The sequence below is a fragment of the Haliaeetus albicilla genome, chromosome 7, assembly GCF_947461875.1.
Source record: "Haliaeetus albicilla chromosome 7, bHalAlb1.1, whole genome shotgun sequence".
NCBI classification, from domain to species: Eukaryota; Metazoa; Chordata; class Aves; order Accipitriformes; family Accipitridae; genus Haliaeetus; species Haliaeetus albicilla.
In genome coordinates, this window is record NC_091489.1 from 38,373,826 (window position 1) to 38,392,362 (window position 18,537).

Sequence of the window (18,537 nt, forward strand, 5' to 3'; positions counted from 1 at the left end):
TTGTTTGTTCCTAGTTTACCTGCCTGCAGATTGCAGTAACATACTAGTACTGATCTAGCTGAGGTGCATGGGGGTTGTCGTGGTTTCAGCTCAGCCAGCAGCAAAGCACCAGGAGGCTGCTTGTTCACTGCCTCCCCCAGTGGGATGGGGAGCATAAAACAGAAAGAAAAGCTCATGGGTCGAGACAAGGACAGGGAAGGATCACTCGCCAGTTACAGTCATGGGCAAAAAACAGACTCACCTTGGGGAAAAAACACAATCAGTTTAATTTACTACCAATCAAATAAAAACAGGATAATGAGAAGTAAACCCAAAATCTTTAAACACCTTCCCTTCACCCCTTCCTTTTTCCCAGGCTCAACTCCACTCCCCATTTTCTCTACCTCCTCCCTCCCAGCGGTGCAGGGGGACAGGGGAATGGGGGTTGGGGTCAGTTTGTCACACATGGTCTCTGCTGCTCCTTCCTCCTCAGGGGGAGGACTCCTCACTCTTCCTCTGCTCCAGCGTGGGGTCCCTCCCATGGGAGACAGTCCTCCATGACTTCCCCAATGTGGGTCCTTCCCACGGGCTGCAGTTCTTCACAAACTGCTTCAGTGTGGGTCCCTTCCATGGGCTGCAGTCCTTCAGGAACAGACTGCTCCAGCACAGGCTTTCCCATGGAGTCACAGCCATCTTTGGGGGCATCCCCCTGCTCGGCGTGGGCTCCTCTGTGGGCTGCAGGTGGGCATCTGCTCCCCCGCTCACCTCTGTGGGCTGGGGGGGACGACAGCCTGCCATCTCACCAGGGGCTGCAGGGGCATCCCCTCCTCTGGCACTCCTCCTCCCCCTCCTTCTTCACTGACCTCCGTATCTGCATAGGGGTTTCTCTCACATTCCACTCCCTTCTCTGCTACAGGTTTCCCTTCTTAAATATGTTATCCCAGAGGCACTACCACCATCACTGATGGGCTCAGCCTTGGCCAGAGGTGGGTCTGACTTGGAACCGGGGAAGCTTCTAGCAGTTTCTCACAGGAGCCACCCTTGCAGCCCCTTCCATGCTACCGAAAACCCACCACACAAACCCAAAACAGGGGTCATTTGAACTGGTGGTGTTTAGGAGTGGCAGAAAGTCTCATCATGATCAGATACTTATAATCTTTGGCTTATTTCTTGAGGGGGCAGAAGCAGCTGCAAAAAGGAGGTGCGTGTATATCTAGGTTAGTAAGGTGTGGGCTCACATGTTGCATTCCTCCTTGGATCCCAGCATGTGGGAAGGATTGTGCATATAAGTACCTGGAGGTTCCAAAAACCCAACAGCTCCCTGTTCAAATTAATCTTCCGATTTATAATGGTTTGGGTGTATTTGACAACATTAAGCCAGACACACTGAAGAGGAACACTGTGACCCTACATACGTGTGCAAACTCCTACTAGCTTTAGGTTGTTTCCTGGTAGCAAGCAGTGCCAGGCCTTATAGCAGATACCAGTCACGCACCTCGTTTTGCATGTGATGTAACTTTCTTCTTAACTGTAAATTTCTAAAATTTTTTCCCTTGCAGACATGTTCCCTCTGCAACATGTTTAGTTTCCACCTCTTGACCAAAGAATGAAAATAAGTTATATCTTGTTAAGCCTGCAGGCAGTGTCGGTGTATAACTTGCACTTTGCCACAGCTATCTTTGATTTGTAACGTTGCTAACTGGCTCTGAAGGTGAGTGGAAAGTTTCCAAGCAATACTTACTGGAGGTACAGCTCATGAAAACACTTTTGTGATTCATGATTTGACTTTTGTGGAGATTCATACATTACTACACTAGGTTCTGCTGGGACCATGGTTGAAAGGGGAACCCAGGATTCCTATTGTGGCATTTTCAGAGCCCTGTCATAACTGATGTAAACACTACTTCCCTTCTGAACACAACATGTTTCTGTGTATTTTGTGCCCCTTGAAGGTATACTGGCAGTTACTAACAGCTTTTGACACTCGGGGAGGGAAGATCATCTGCATTTTAGATGCCTTGCAAATCTAAAAGGCATCACATCATAAATAAGCAAACTGAGAAAGAGGACAAAAAGGAAGGGAGAGGCACACAGGTGATCTGGTGATCGAAGTGGTGAAAAGTTTGAGTGATTGTGCCTGTTCTTATCTGATCATGCAGTGAAAGTTCTCTATCCTGTTTACTTTCCTTTCTAGCCCTGTCCAGAGATGCTGCAAGTAGCTGACCAAAGCTAGAAAAAAAGTGGTTTGGTTGGTTGGAGTTTTTGTTGTTTGTTTTGGTGGGTTTTCATTTGGGGTAGTGTTATTGGGGGGGGGGGGGGGGGGGAGCAGATTTTTGTGTTTGGTTTTAAGCATTCAGTGCTCCTGTGCTTGTGAAGTCTCTACCCACTTGCTCTGGGTACAGTAACTGGCATAACGAAGGTGGTAAACGCTGTTAATGATGTTTACTGCCTGTCCAAAAGACGAAGTTGAGAAGAGCTACGAGACAGTTTGCAGTGGGGAAATGCAGCTGTGTTGCCCTCTGCTGCTCAGGGCCTCTTCTGCCATCAGAGAAGGTCTGTAGGGAGAACACAACCTCTGTGCCTGATGTATTAGCAGGTCAGATCTTGAGCTTGCAGGGCATTTTTGGTCTATGCTTAAATATTGTCATCAGGAAGCTGTTACCAGAGTAGCTGTTCTGTAGTGATTCCTAGCACTGGAAGAATCGCAGGATGTACTTCTAGCTCAAAGATGAGGAATTCGAACCACCAACACACGTCCAATTGTACTGGGTGTTCTGTATTATATGAATGATGGCGAAGCTTTGCATAACAAAAGGAGTTCTCAAAGTGTTCCATTTATTTGGATTTTTAATGCATAACAAGTATCTATAGCCTCCAGGAACTGTACTTCGCTACTGAGTTTAGCAGTAACTTTAGCTGCTCTGCCCCAAATAAATTTTAACCTTACACTAGTTTGCCACATTCACACTTAGTTTAGCCTTTATTCCTCACATAGGAGTCGATCCAGAGCCAAAGGAATTAAGAGCATAAATATACAATTCCTTACTTGCTTCTGATCCTGGGCAGTGTAGTACTAAAATGTGAGGTAAGGACCTTTCATAATAAAATGGAAAAAATGTAAATATTTAGAGAATTTGGAGCATGGCCCATAAAAAAATTACCACCACTTAGGATGATTTCTTAGTGAAGCTGTGCCTTAGGGAGGGTTATTTAGGGCATTTAACTTTGTCCTTGTCCTTTCCCTTTCTCCTGACTGAGGTCTCTGACCACACATTAATAGAGGGGAATAAAGATGGATACGCAGCTGTGAAGATGACTGGGCTGGTGGAGCAGAGACAGTAGTCCAGGGATAAGATGAAGTGATGCTAGTTTGTGGGCTTCTGTTGTGAAAATAATCCACAAGCAAACAGAGAAAGTGCTTGCGTTTGGCGCAGTGATCACCAACAGGTAGTGAGTTGCTGCACTGTCAGAATATTGAACAGATTTTTCTGGCAAGCAGGACAGAGGAATATTTCTGTAAGTTGCAGCTTTTTCAATCTATTTGGGAATAAAAATTTCTGAATTGTATAATTACCTTTGAAGAGAAGTTTTTCCAAATGTGAACATAATAAAGAAAGGAGGTGAAATGTTCAATTGATCACATATGCATATACACCTGTATCTGAACAGACTGCCAAATTTCAACAAGCTAGAAGAAGAATGCTAAGGCTTATCTTAAAGCTAGCTGTTAAGTTGAGGATAAGTGAAAGAAAGAAATTTTATGGATAAGAGAATTTTTGTGTATACAAATTGTATGAATTCTCAGTGGGAGAAATACCAGTCCAGGGTGCCAGCAGCACCATTAGCTTTGTGATAACTCTGCTGAACTGAGTGATTGTTTATAGGAGGTTAGCATGTCTAATTTAATTTTTTTTTAAATTTTTCACAGTCTAGTAAAGGACATGGATAATGTCTCTCCTGAGAAAAATGATGTAAAAAGCTGCCCCCGGGACTCTGGATATGACAGCCTATCCAACAAGCTAAGCATATTGGACAAGCTCCTCCATACTCACCCTGTGTGGCTGCAGCTTGGTCTGAATGATGCTGAAGCCAGGGAAATTCTGCAGGCCCAGCCTCCTGGGGTAAGAAATTACATTTCAATATATTTGATCCAAGTTTAAAAAAAAAAAAAAAAAAAAAAAACAAAACAAAAAAAACAAAACCCACCAAACAAACAAAAACCCAACCCAACCAACATTGCACCCCCATTTCTTTTGTGCTTTGGATATCCAATCAAGGGCTTCCTGAGCACTTGGCAGCTGGACCAGTTGGACTGTGACCCATTACCTGAGCTGATACACCGGGGGACTGGTTTGGGGTCCTCTGGAGCTGAGAACTAGACTGCTGCAATTACAGCTCCAAAGCTGGACCTTGCGAACCAGGGTTGTATGTAACAGATGTATTTCCCCCATAATGAGAAAGCAATTTTATCCTTCTCTGGTGCCTGCATTAAAGTTGCTATGATGGAAACCGGGCCCTGTCTGCTTGGATAAGGCTGATGGCATGTTTCTAATGCTGCCTTCATCCTGGTGCAGCAGGATTGCATGAATGGGCTGGTGGGACACAGGAGCACTCCACCATCAGTCTCTTCCAGACTCTGCAGCTTGACTCAAACCTTGGGATTTGCTGTGTGTTAAACTGGAGAGCTCAGAGAAGGGCATAATGGACTTGGTGTCATGTGTGTCTGTTATACAAGGATGAGATGCTTTGCTAAATGTTCTGCTGCCATCTTACACCAAGCCGTTGGTTGCTACTGTATCGGGTCCAAGTAAAATTCTGAGATGTTTTATGTAGATTGGAGATCATGAAGTTGTTCTGGTTCCTTTTGTCTATAATCTGTCTCTAAGGTATCTGTGATGAAGCTAAATCTATGTCCTTTTGCCTTCTCCACAACAGATATTTCTGGTTAGGAAATCCCCAAGATTGCAGAAGAAAGTCATCTCTCTGCGTCTGCCCAGTGACTGTGGGTCCTGCCTAAAAGAATTTGCAGTAAAAGAAAGCACATACAGTAAGTTGCGAGTTATGTACTTTTCAGCTATTTGTCACCCTGTATGATCCAGGAACACTCTGCATTGGTGAAATGCACAGCAGAAGATACCCAAAGTCATGCAAATAGTGTCACAGACTGCCTACAGTGCTCCCTGAGGAGGGCTCTGCCAGTAGGTCAGGCATATCCTGGAGAAGGGAAGATATACAGAAACCCTTAAGTCTGTGCTGGACACAACTGGAATATTTCTTTTATGTACCTTGCTGAATCCAGGACTCATTGATTATTATGGGTAGTTACCCTCTTCTGTAGAAGCACAGAACACCTCTAATTCTGTCCCCCATTAATGACATGTCCTTGCATTTCCTTGTACTCAGGGGACTGTTCTTGGGTGCAACTATGTCATGAGTGCTCTCTGTCTACAAATTGGGGGGGGGGGGGGGGGTGATTTTTTTAAATGTAATAACTAGATGGATTTTAACCCTTTGGCACTGTTTCTGATGCGAGATCAATTTTTTTCTCCTTTAATTCCAACTATACTTGCTCTCTGTTTTCTGACAGAAATGAGCAAATGTTAGAGTTCCAGTCAGTTTCAGAACAATACTGCCCTCATCTCTTTAGAGGGAGGGTGTGAAAAATATGTTTGAGAGATAGGAATGAAAAAAGGAAGCTGCAGCTGGTGAGTGTATGTGGTGCAGAAGCTGCAAGTGGAGCAAATGGTTCATTTTAACAAGAAAGTGAAAGCTGGAGAAAATTGGCAACAATTTCAGTTAAACTTCTCTGAAGCAGAGGGTTTATAGTTAACTTGTATTTCTATTAGTAAACTGAGATAATTTTAGTTGGGTTTTTTTTCCTTTTTACCTCTCCCTTCCCCACACCCAGCAACAGAAGTTAATTCTATGTGTCTTGTTTTGGTTCCAGTTAACAAATAAGGCATGGCAAAGAGAAGAGAAAGCTATCAATGATAGTTGATCTAAGAGGGATCTAAGGCTGTGTTTGTAGGCTTGTTATACTAATGAATTCCCTCTCTTCCATCTAGAAAATAAAATAATAATATGTCATATTCATGAATAATATTTTACCACAAGGGGGAAGTATCTACTGATGTTTTTACTCACCAGTCATAACTGAGGTTTTAATTGTAGTCAGGGATCTGAACACTTGTCTTTTCTTAGCTCGCCTCCAGATCACCTGCATGCTTATTGTCTTCACTGGTAGTATCTCTCTTAAAGAAATCCCTCTTTCTGGGCACAAAAATGGCCAGGTTGACCTGTCTTTGAGTGTAAAGGTTGGATAAAAGATCGGTACGTGACTTAAGTTTTCCTCTGGTTCATGTGCAGACTTTATTGTCAGTAGCACTGGAAGTTTGGCATGGGGAAGCTGGCCTTACAGCATGGAGTACTGACAAAAGTATGCCTTCACTACTCACTGAGAGGCGTTGCTGAGGTATCCAAAGCTGCTGCATGGTTTTTGGCTTTCCCCACCAAGCCCAGGAGTCTGCCTTGTTTCAGCCCAGCTGTCTGAAGCATCTGCAGCAGTGGAGGTACTCTCCTTGGGAGATGAATTTCAAAAGCATTCCTCTGCCAGTGAAGCAGTGACAGTGTGCGCACCTCGCCAGCCGGAGATTCACACTCATGATCTGGCTTTTCTAACTCAGAGATGGGCTGAAGCAATCACAGATTTCACGTTCACCACTTTGTAGAAGTTGTCCGAGGCTGCAAGAGGCCGGTGTTTGTGTACTTCAGGAACCTGTCTTACACTACAGTTGTATTTCATAAATGGTCTTCCTTCTGTTCTGGTCTCAGTCATGTCTAGAGGCAAAAGATCTAGATTGTTTCACTCTAGGAGCTGCTTCTGCTTTATCTTTGTAGTCATTGGGTGAGATTTGCCACTGGAATCAGAGAGAGCTTAATGTAAGTGAGGTGGCAATCATTTCTATGTCATTATGACTGTGAACAAGTGTTTATATCAATAAGAAACAATGGTATGGAGCAGGGGGGGGGAAATGAAAGGCATTGCTTGTGTCTTCCTCCCCCATTGTGCAAGGCAATGGCATGAAGCAAAATTGTATTGAGGGGTTTTTTTAAAGGATTTTCAGGTTAAATGGTTTTCTTAAAGTGAATAAAAATTTATCTCCCATTAGGTGCTAACACATCTGGGGAGAAGACAAGTGAGTAAATGGAATGCAAGAGGAGGAAATGAGAGATTTAAGATGAGGTATATTAGTACACGGGGCAAACAAAGCCTCAGTTATTGATTTATTAGCAAAACATTGTGCAATTCTAATCACACTTGATCTGTTTCCCAGGAATTAGACCATACGTTTGGAATACAGAAACAAACCCACCACCAGGATTATCAGTATGTTCTCGAAAACGCCTTTAGCAGAGACATGTGCTCCTCCACACAGCTCTTTTCTCTTAACCAAACAGTAGCTACTTTGATGGTGCAAACTTAGTAATTTTATGCAAAAATCTGAGGTGCGTTTTATTAAGCTTTTCTAAGAACTGGTGGATAGATGTGTGATTCTTTCTCTCTTGTAACTTTGCAGCATTTTCCTTGGAGGGGTCTGGAATAAGTTTTGCTGATTTATTCAGGCTCATTGCTTTCTACTGTATTAGCAGGTAAGATGGTGTTATGTCCTGAGTTGCATTTGCTAGACTGTCTTGAAATAAAAGAGACTCTTGATGACTTGGTTCAGCATGATACTTATGTTGCCAATCTACAAGTATTCCTGGGTAGTCTTAGAAGGTAATGGGAGAAATAAGAGATGAGAATTGGAAGCAAGTCTCTCTGTCTTATTTGGTACTGATTATTGGAAGGCTGGTGTTATGTTACCCACCAAACTGTGAGGTGTTGCCAAGTTGAACTTTACTTTAGTTGATACCTTTTAATGTTTTCTTAGCTGCTCTGTAACTTATTTAATAAGCACCATAAACTATCTTGCAGTGTCTGTTTCTTGGAATTGCTAGTAAAAAGCATTTTTTGGAGCATAATGGAAAAATGTTAGATCACACTGTAGAATATGACAACTGAGATGTGAATATAAATTGTGAAGAACAAAAATGGCCTCATGAGCTTTCCAGTTATGGTTGCCGAGCTTGTTTTCCAGGTAGTATGCAGAGGAAAAATAGCTGGTGTTTTTTATCTTTTAAGTTGTTTTTCAGTTTGACTTTAGTTTACTGGTGAACACTTCCAGACTGATACTCAAGCCTTACATTTATCCACAGACAGGACATGGCCAAACTGCACATCTGCATGTTTTCTGAAGGAGGCCAGGAGAGGCAACTTTGATGGTCTTGGTCCTTTTACTGCAATGAAGTTGCTAATTAGTGCTGACAATGGTGATTTCTGGTGCGGGAAATGCTCACCAGGGATGCACTTAGGTTGTTGTGCTTACTGTTTTTGTTTGTGGTGGAGAAGCATCTAGACCCCCTTTGTTACAGGCCTCCATTTTGCTGAGCTGTACATGCACGTGATGAAAGAAATGTTTATACCCCACAAGTAATTGGTCAGCATTCAGATGCGAAATGAGCTGAAACTGCATTTAAAAGCAGTTTAATGATGAGAGATGCCTTGGCTTGTCACCCTTTCAGTTCTGCACACTAGCCAGGCTCTGGTAAATTCCCTTGAAGTGCCTATAGGGAGCATGCAGCAAATGTAGGTTTCTCTGCATTAGTTTATCCATTTTCTTTCACTGAAGGCTCCAAGTTGCTTTGCATTTGCTAAAAGTAAGCCCACAAACACACAGTAGCTTGTTGCCTTGCTCATGAGTCTTGTACCCGAGAGTCTCTCTGCAAAGTGGCTTTAATTTTCATAATGGTGTTTCAGTCAGCCAAGTGTGAATTTAGTATTCTGATGCAGTCAGGCCTCCCATTCAGGAGGCAATATAAAACTGCATAAACAAGCTCTTCACCTGTTTATTGTTCTGTTCCTTTTCTTGTTGCCCTTTGGAGAAAGGGAAGGAAGTGAAAAGAGTGGTGACCACAACTTAGACATGGTGTTAAAGCTTTCCTAGTGCATCTTTTTATACACAACTTTAGCTGCAAACCCATCCCCAGATACCAGTAATAAATACAGTTTCAGCTGCAAACCTGTCCAGAGGTTTCAGTAGATGAAGCTTACTCTTTGAATGTGGGTATGCTTTTGGAAGCAGATGCTTATTTCCGCATTTAGTGGAGAAGCATCCTAAGTGTTTCTGTTTGCCTAATGTTTCTTAAGTGTCAACATCTACCCAGCATCCTTGTCCTCTTCAGGCAGCAGTCTAGGATTGCAGCGGGTGCAAGAAGAAAATGTATAGACTTCTTAGGGAAGCAGATAGGTAGCTGTCATGAGAAAGAGAGAGTACCATTTGGTACATCACAGCAAAACCAGGAGGATTTCCTAAAACCAGAGGAAATTTCTTCCAATAGATACCCAGTCAGTTTGTATGAGGAGTCAAGGGTTACCTGTCTTTGTACTGAGTCCATGATGATGTTCTAGACCAGATTATCTGTGGTACTACGTTGAAAGTGTCTTTTCAAATACTTTTTAGTTAGTGTATCAGTCTCGTGCATATGCTTGATTTGAATTTGAGTGGCGTTCTGAGATCCCGGTTTTTCAACAACTTAACATACACCATAGAGAATATTTATGTGATAAAAAACCACTATCTGTCTGTGCTACAACAGATGTTTGGCTTGTTCACAACCTTAACAAAAAGATTATGCTGATGTTGCCGAAAAAACTCGGAATAAAGAACTTATCAACACCAATTTAGTGTAGATAAACAGACACTTCTTTATTGACGGCCGGGTGCGCGGGTGAGTCCTCTCACGAACCACGCACACCTGAACACCAAAATCATACACCTTATATTAAACTTACTCATACATATTCATTAGATTTCCAAGAAATGTTATGCATATTCATTAGATTTCTGGGAAATTCTTAGCATATGTAAATGTCCTTTACACAGGCGCAGTGAAGGTCTCTGGTGGTCTTCCATAGTCTTCCTCACTTTGTCCGATAGTTGACCTCTCTTATGTGATTCTGTGCAGTACGATTTTCGCCATCATGTATTAGTTTTACATAAAAGTACATTCAATGTTAATTCTTGAATTTAACATTTCTAGTGATTGGCCCTCAGTCACACCACCTTATCAATATTCTTATACTAAAACAATCATTGCTTAATCTCACTTAACTCTACTGATTGGAATCCTCGATAATTAGATCGAGGTGGGAAGGGTAAGGGGTTTCCAAGCAGCAAACTGGTGTCCATAACGGTTTCCTTAGTTTCCTAAAACAAAACACTACAAACCAACAAATCTTTGTCAAAGTTTCTGTGGTTAACTGATTTCAGACAATACTTGAATTCTTATAGTTACACATAGTACATTTTCTAAAGTTCCTAAGTTCCTATGACTACATTTCAAACTTAACACTCCCATACCTATGCTTCACAATTTTCTACTTCTTAATCAAATCAAACTCTTTTATATAATTAGATTTTAATTTCTTTATCAAAATATTTGCAACACTGACACCAGTTGTATGTAGGATTCCTGTGCTCCATTTGTTCTCATTGACTCTTAATTACACAGGCACTTCTACTGCAGATTTTGCAGTTTAGCATGCACTCTTGTTTGAGGGTGTACCAATTGGGCAGGCAAGAGGTATAGTATTGGTTGATGGTACCACTCATACAATGTACATATGGTTAAGTAGCTTTGTCCCTTGAAATCTCTGTCAAAGCTTTTTACACTGGCTTTAGCTTATGCTATTGTTCATGCATTCAGGCATCTCCCTTTGTAAGCATCCATTGAACTAGTATGCAGTGAAGAGAAACCACATATAAGAATAAACTGTGAAGACTTTCTTAAATGAAGTGTGTTTTCAGCCTAGGACAGAGTAGCACCAAAACATCCTAGCTTACACATTTGTAGGGTAGCTGCCCAAGTACTCATCTGAATTTTTATTCTGAGAACTGGAATTCAACTTTGAGAGCAAACAACAGCATATTCAAAAAATAAGAAGCTTTGTTGGAGGGTAAAGGACAGATAACACTTTTGCATCTCGCTGGTATGCTTGTAAAAGACCAGGTGTAAAAGCTTCTACTGTAATGGGAGAAAATATTGGATGGCTCTGTGGAAATGAGCCTAACGAGAGTCCTGGGGACTTGCCTGTCATTTGCACTTCATACCACTTTCCAATATAAAGGACCCCTGGGGTTGGTAATGTTTTCACTGTGTGCTGTGTGTTTAAGGCACTTGCTACCTGCCACAGCTTAAGAAGAAAATTAAAAGAATTAGAGCTCAGCCACTGCCAGTGTTGCAAACAAATGCTTTTAAAACTATGGATGTTGTTGCGAAAACTGTAATTGTTTTTTTCTTCGATAATAGGGATGTCCTTCCATTCACCCTGAAGTTGCCTTGTGCTATTGCTGCAGCAAAGACAGAAGCTGAACTTGAAGAGATTGCTCAGCTTGGACTGAGTAAGTATTTCTCTATGTATATGTCTTTTCCTGTAGCATTCTTTAAGCTTGAAGAAACAGTCTGTATCATTAAGTAGTTCATATTGGTCAGTGATGATACAGATTTCATTTAGAAAAGCAGTTTCTCTTATTGGGAAGGCCAGACCTTGTACTTGCCAAATGGTGACCCTGATGCTCTTCCTTCCTTCTGTGTCTTCTGTGATATTTTTGTAAGTGCTGTTTCTTCCTTCTCCTCTCCCCTCTTTGGGCAGCCCTTGAGTAAAGCAAGTCTTACAGTCCCCAGACAGAGGTTTGATGTAGCTTTTCCTCCAAGGGCCAATGTTGGCTGCAGGCTCACATAGCAGGTACTAGCCTGATAATTTGCTGCAGTTGCCAGGAGAGTGTAGGAACTGAGGTTCACTGTTAATAAAACTTCTGTTCAGATTGACATGTGATCTTAGAATGGTGATTTTTGAGATCAGTGGCTCAGTGCAGTAGCATATTAATAAAAGGAGGATTGTATACATAGGATCTGCAGACCGTATCCATGTGCATTGGTTTGGTGAAATTTTTAAAATAGCAAAAGAAAATGCAAGAGTATGTCCTTGCATTGCTTGACTGCTACAACCAAATACAGGCTCATTGTAAAATGTACCTTGGGCTTGCAGGAGATGCAAAGCCTGGCGGGATTTGAAACATGGGCTCCACCCAGATGAATCGTTGAGCAACTTCTGCAAAGTGCTGAATGGCCTCATTTCCTTTTGCAGGAAGGGAGTATTGACTGTCAGCAGTCTTTGTCCCAGTAGATTTTTTTGAATCGTCTTTGATTTAGAAACAGATCCTCACTAAATCAGTGTTAGTATGAGACTCTAGAACTATTTGGTGGGACTTTGCAGCAAAGCCATACACAGGGAAGTATTGCACTGCTTTGCATTTTGTTTTGCTTCAGTAACAATGCAATTAAGGGTTTTGTTTTAGAGAGGAGACAAATGACTTCTGCAGTGCTTATCTGCAAGTTTAGATAATTAGGTGCAAGTATGGATTTTCATGGGAATAGAGGCAAACATGAAACTGTTGATTAGGTGAATGTTTGGATAGAAAAAAAAAAGTCTAACTGGGATACATCATAGTGAAGACAGTCTCCTAGTGACACCTGGAAGCCTTAAAGTAATATTAGGTGAGTTTCTCCATAGGAGATGATAATGGTGGTGTTGAGCAAGCTTTCTAGACTAACCACACTTTGTCCTCAGTACCCGAAAGCACCATGGCTTACTTGCTGTGGAGTTAGTCTTGCTCTTGAACAGTCTCTGTCTATATTGTTGTGTGTTGTTTCTTTAAGCTAATAAATTTGAAAGCTGAGGAGGAGACTGATGGATCAGTGTCTGTGTGGTTGGTATATTTGGGATCAATTACCTACTATACACCAGATAAAGATCACAGTTTCTGTGAGCAAAAACCAGACAACAAAGTTGAGATTTTGATGGAGTTTAGGTGTCCACATGCAAAAGAGCACACAAAGAAGTCAGCTCTTCAACACTGCGGACCCAAGAGGTGCCTAAAAATTCCCAAGGGCCATTCCTGTTAAGTGTGAGCTTAAGCATTGTGTAGGCACAAAATACCCTGGTCTGAACATGGAGGGTTGTAGCTCCTGTCAGAGCTTTGTTATGCCACAGGCTCAGAGAGGGAACTGTAGAAGTCAGGTCAACAGCATGTAGCCTAGCAAATCACATCAGGAAGAACTGGTGGTAAAGGTTTCAAGGCTGTTGCCAACCTGTAAGGTTTCACATGCTGAACATAAGATTCCCTTTCTGTTTCACCTGCAGCAGCGCTTATATCATGTGTGTTTGCAACAGCCCACGTGCCAGGCACACTGGCCAGTCTGCTGAGGGATGAGCAGGCAGGATGTGAAGTCATGGAGCAGGAAAACATCAGCAGCATTGCATGACTATGTAGAGTAAAATGTCTGTGTCAACATATGTTCTCTGGCAGTGGCCTGTCACCATGGGCCATTTCCTGTCTTCTGCCCTGTAGGCAAGACACAGCTGTTGGGCATGGACCCTGTTGTGGAGAGCTTGGCATTCATGCAGTTGGGCCCGGGTGTCATTGCTCAACAGCCCAAATGAGGCATCTTCACAGTACAGGAAAAGGGGCCGCATCAAGATTGGCAAATTTTAGCAAAATCATCCTACTCTGGCATTCCTCCGTTATTTCAGTCAGATTGCTGTCCTCAAGGGCTTGTCTGGTTTCAGTCTTCATACTTTCGGGAGCTGATGGGCTTTACCATTGACTCAGTTTCACAAATATGCTGATGCTTTGCTGGGACAAGTGTGGAGGCTGCAGCTGAAATTTATTGGTTTAGCACAGGTTTTCCACACTGCTGGTGTGGGACGGCACATTCGGTCTATTTATGTGCTGCTGAGTGTCTAAAACCTCAGGCAAACTGTGTCACCATTGCAAAGGCAGGGCTGCAGGCCAGTGCTCTTAAAGAGACGCAAGCATTTGGTCTGTATAGCTAAAGATTATGGGTGCACCCATCACAGCAAAATGTGAGCTGTCTGTTCATGAGTAGTTTCATTTGTTCACTATCAAAAGAAACCAAACCAAATTTTTTGTTGAGTTGCCATAAGTGGCCATCAGCTGGTGTAAATCAGCCTAACTGTTGTCTTTAATGGAGTGAGTTTATTAATACTAGCTGAGAACCTAGGCTTATTTCTCCTGAGTGAGATGCTAGTGAGTAGTTTATGTTCATTTCAGTCTCAAGTTGGTAAGAATTACTGTGTTACAGTCTCCATTCCTTTCTTTGATTCTCAAGTTTATTTTTAAGCTTACTTCAGTGGACTGATTTGAAGCTACGCATTGGTGATGATATTTATAAATGAGTAAGAGCAGCCCCAGGAGTGTAACATGCAGTTATGTCTGGTGGTGCTTTAAGAGTTTCACTTGGAATTTTTTTTTTTCCCCTTGAATTAATAAAAGCTTGTCTAAATTTCTTGATACTTGAAATGGGTGATGTTGAGCTGAATGTTCTGAAAGCCACGTGCATGCTCTTTTGCATTCTTATGCTAACGCAATAATGATTTTCAGATTTCTGGAGCTCCCCAGCTAACAGCAACCCCCCGGACCCTCCAGCTCCCCGTAGGCCTGTGCCTTTGGATAGTGCTTGTAAAGACTCACGTCAGCTCTGCCTTATAAATGGAGTGCATTCTATACGAACCAGAACGCCTTCAGAGCTGGAGTGCAGCCAGACCAACGGAGCGCTGTGTTTCATTAATCCCCTCTTCTTGAAAGTGCACAGCCAGGATGTCGGTGGAAGTCTGAAAAGGCAGAGCCTGAAAACTCAAGACGTGAATGGCACAGCGAGGCCTCGCTCCCCCCCACCCCGGCCGCCACCTCCTTCTATTAATAGCATCCTCACGAGTCCGCAGCTTTCCAGGACTATAAAGCAGGCGAGCATGCCAGAAACAGTCAACCATAAGAAAGAGAGAGGCTTGGATTTGCTGCAGAATAAACCAACCCCTATTCCGCCTCCTCGGCTGAAGAAGCAGGCTGTTAGCTCAGAGTTGGAAGGTAGCTCAAAGAACGCAGTGGTAATTCGACCTGGTTGCAGCTCGGTGCATATGCCCGAAGCTGCTGGCATTCCAGGTGAAACCCTGCCTGAGCCGTCTCCAGCAGCTGCCAAAAAGACGGTAGCTAGCAGCTCTGAGTCACACATACCGTGGAATGGAGGCAGGCAGAGACTGAGCGACATGAGCATTTCCACCTCCTCGTCTGACTCGCTGGACTTCGATCGGAGCATGCCGTTGTTTGGCTATGAGGGGGACACTAACAGCAGCCTGGAGGATTTTGAGGGGGAAAGCGACCAAGAGAGCATGGCACCCCCTTTGAAGCCCAAGAAGAAAAGAAACAGTTCGTTTGTTCTCCCCAAGATTGTGAAATCTCAGCTACGGAAAGTCAGTGGAGTTTTCAGTTCCTTCATGACCCCTGAAAAGAGGATGATCAAGAAAATTGCAGAGATGTCCCAGGACAAACGCACTTACTTTGGATGCCTAGTGCAGGACTATGTCAGCTTTCTTCAGGAAAACAAGGAGTGCCATGTTTCGAGCACTGATATGCTGCAAACGATTCGGCAGTTCATGACCCAAGTCAAGAACTATTTGTCCCAAAGCTCCGAACTTGATCCTCCAATTGAATCTCTGATTCCTGAGGACCAAATAGGTAAGAAGCACTGTCCCGTGTTTTGGGGGAAGGTGAAAATGTGTAATCTGTGTTTATAGTGATAGTCTTTGTGCCAGTTTGGAAAGGTGGGGTTGACTTTGCTAGCAGAGTTTGAGCCATTGAGTATTTAAGTCTTAAAACAAAACAACCCCCATACCCCCTGCCCCCAAGCACCCCAGTAATTCAGAAGAACTATGAACTATGCTACAAAGTTGTTCATAAAAAGTTATCCTTAAAATAGCTGCAATGTGGACTTTTTACCTGTGATTATTACTTTTTTTTTTAAGCTGCTGTACTGTTAACAATACAGAATCCTTTATTTGCTGGTACACGTGTATTTTTCCCTGAATAGTTCTCAGTGCTTTGACCAAAACTGCCAATTTTAACCATATGGATTAATAGCCGTAAAACTAGAATTTATTTGAAACCAGTGACAGTTAAGAGCAGCGACGTTTCATGGCAACTTACTTTTGAAATAAATCTCATTCTTCCAAACATTCTCATCCACTCCTAGCAAAGCTGCAAAGTCCCTACACTTGAAGCTAAATAAAAATGTATATAAGAGTTTTAAAAAACAAACGTGTGCAAGAGAGAGAAGGGGCTGCTAATCTCAGGTTTTTCTATACCTCTCTGTTACATGTACATGTTTATAAATGGTTGCAGATGAGCTATGTGTTTGAATACATGTTTTAACAAGAGAGACAGACTTGTGTATCCACAGAAGTGAAATCATTGTTGCTGCATAAAATCTCACTGCCCCTCTATCTTGCTGAGTCTGAGCAGTATTTGTAAAAGAGCCTTATAAGCCACATTTAGGAAGTAAACATCCCTCAGGGCAGAATACTTTCCTTGTGAGCTCACTTCAGTCCTAATTTGCTTGTTTTTCTCCTGTACCCCAGTGTCCCAACAGTTGGCCCAGTGCAACATTGGCAGATAGTTCTTTCTCTGGGACTAAAGGGTGATTTTATGTTGACATTTCTGTCTGTCCTTGACTGAGAGGAAGTATTCTCATGTAACCTCAACTTCATTTACACAAAGTCAAGCAAAAGTAACAAGCACTGCTAAAGGAAATACAACACTATGAAGAGTGTCCTCGAAATCGAGACTTTTCAAAGGCGTGTAATATTACCACTAGAATAATAAAGACTATTATGTGGGTGTTATATGAAAGAAAAAAATGGCGAATTGAGCAGTGGTGCAGGCACATTTTTGCCTGGGTTGCTGCAGAGTACTGGATAGCTGACAAATACAGATCTAGTTTGCTTGTAATTTTGTGAACACTTAGTTTGACTTGCACTTTTCATTGTAAGGGTGTGGTTAAATCAGACTGTGGGTCTCTGAAGACTGGCAAAATGCTGTCTGCTTTTAAATGTTTCAGTAGTTTGGAGTAGCATAAGCTGTGAAATGTAATAACTACATTGGTTTTCTTCAGCGACAGAAAGTCTGGCTTTGATCATGTGATTAAATGCAATTAATTTATGAGGTGGGATAGTTTAAACAAAGGAAGAACTTGCTTTTGAATCATCTACTGCCTATGGCTCGAGCCTGCAAACAACCACAGTGGATCAGGAGCATCAGATGTTGCTGATCTAAGCAGATAACTATGCGACAGCAAGATTTAGTCATCTCTATAGAGAACTTTTTATGATGTAGCCCTGCCTATTATCCGTGGGTTTGCTTGACTATTTCAGTATGGAATTGCAGCCCGAATTTTAATTTTCTGAGTATTCATATATCCTCTCTTGTCAGTTTACACTTTTGTGGTGCAGGTTTTTCTTCTCGACATGTCAGCCTAGGGCTGGATGTACGCTGCTGGGAAAATACTCCTCCTTTCTGTTTATCATGTACTGTCCCACAGTGGTGGCAGGTCATTGTCAGAGCTCAGAAGCTCTGGTCAGGCCTGGTGACTGCTGAGTTAGAGCAGGGCACAGTGGCCGTGCCCAGCTGGGGACTTGCAGGAAGAGGCGCCAGCCACACTTGTGTAACAGCAGCTTCACCCTGCAGCTGGGACTCGGACGCTGCTGGTGCTGACGGGGCAGGGAGGGAGCCTGTAGCAGAAAATGTTCAGGCCTCTCAGCTTCCCAGGCCAGTCCTGCCTCTGTGGAGAGGAGCTGGGGCCAGTCCTCGCCTCCCTCTCCCAACCCAGCAGAACTGCTGCTGCCAGTCACCTGTTCTGGGGCAGCCAGACTTCACCTTGTCCCACTGTTGTCTCCTGAATTTCGGTAGGTGCTGGAGCAGCACCCCCCCAGGCTTAGTGAGGCCCTTGGTGTCTGGGACTTTCTCCCGTGTCTGTGTAGTGATCTTTGTGATAGTGTAGCTTTTCTTCTAGAACTGCATCATGGACTTTGCAGACTCCTGCAAGCAAAAGACTTCTGTGGAAGATTTTTTTAAGATTCCCAGACAGGGGGCACATCAAATTGTTTAACTTCTTCCAAATCGTCAGGAGAATGTGCATCAGCATTTCTAATTATTCCTGACAGGTGCATCCTAATCTTAGCACTGAAGGCTGTTAACCCTTCCTGAAACAATGGGATTCCCAGTGTTGGGACAGAATCGAGACTAAGGCACATGGCTTTTTATCGTTTCAGGACGAATGCAAAGTATCTTTTTTTAAAGTCATCCACATCTGAATGTGTATCCACAGAATAAAGACCTGGGCTGGTCAGAGGAGACCCTGATAGTCCGTAGTTGCTTGAATATGTTTGCGAGTTTCTTGTTTGTGTTTCTTCTTTTCCTGGCTGTGAACAGAAAGGAGTCAAGTTGACTGTCATCGCTTCGCGAAGTGATCACCAGGCAGGATCTAACACCTGAAAAACTTCAGTCTCAATGCTCAAATCTGGGCCTAGCCCAAGAAATGACCGGT

General features: G+C 42.8%; 1 protein-coding gene across 6 annotated transcripts in view; it reads left to right on the forward strand.

Annotated features, from left to right (window-relative positions):
• The window catches only part of RIN2 (Ras and Rab interactor 2), an 82,616-nt gene that overhangs the window by 48,087 nt on the left and 15,992 nt on the right, over positions 1–18,537 (forward strand). For all 6 annotated transcript variants that reach the window (XM_069787793.1, XM_069787794.1, XM_069787795.1 and 3 more), the window contains 5 exons: positions 3,908–4,100; positions 4,915–5,026; positions 7,557–7,629; positions 11,389–11,480; positions 14,544–15,674. In XM_069787793.1, the coding sequence (XP_069643894.1) occupies positions 3,908–4,100; positions 4,915–5,026; positions 7,557–7,629; positions 11,389–11,480; positions 14,544–15,674 (1,601 nt within the window). The remainder of the gene's footprint in view (positions 1–3,907; positions 4,101–4,914; positions 5,027–7,556; positions 7,630–11,388; positions 11,481–14,543; positions 15,675–18,537) is intronic.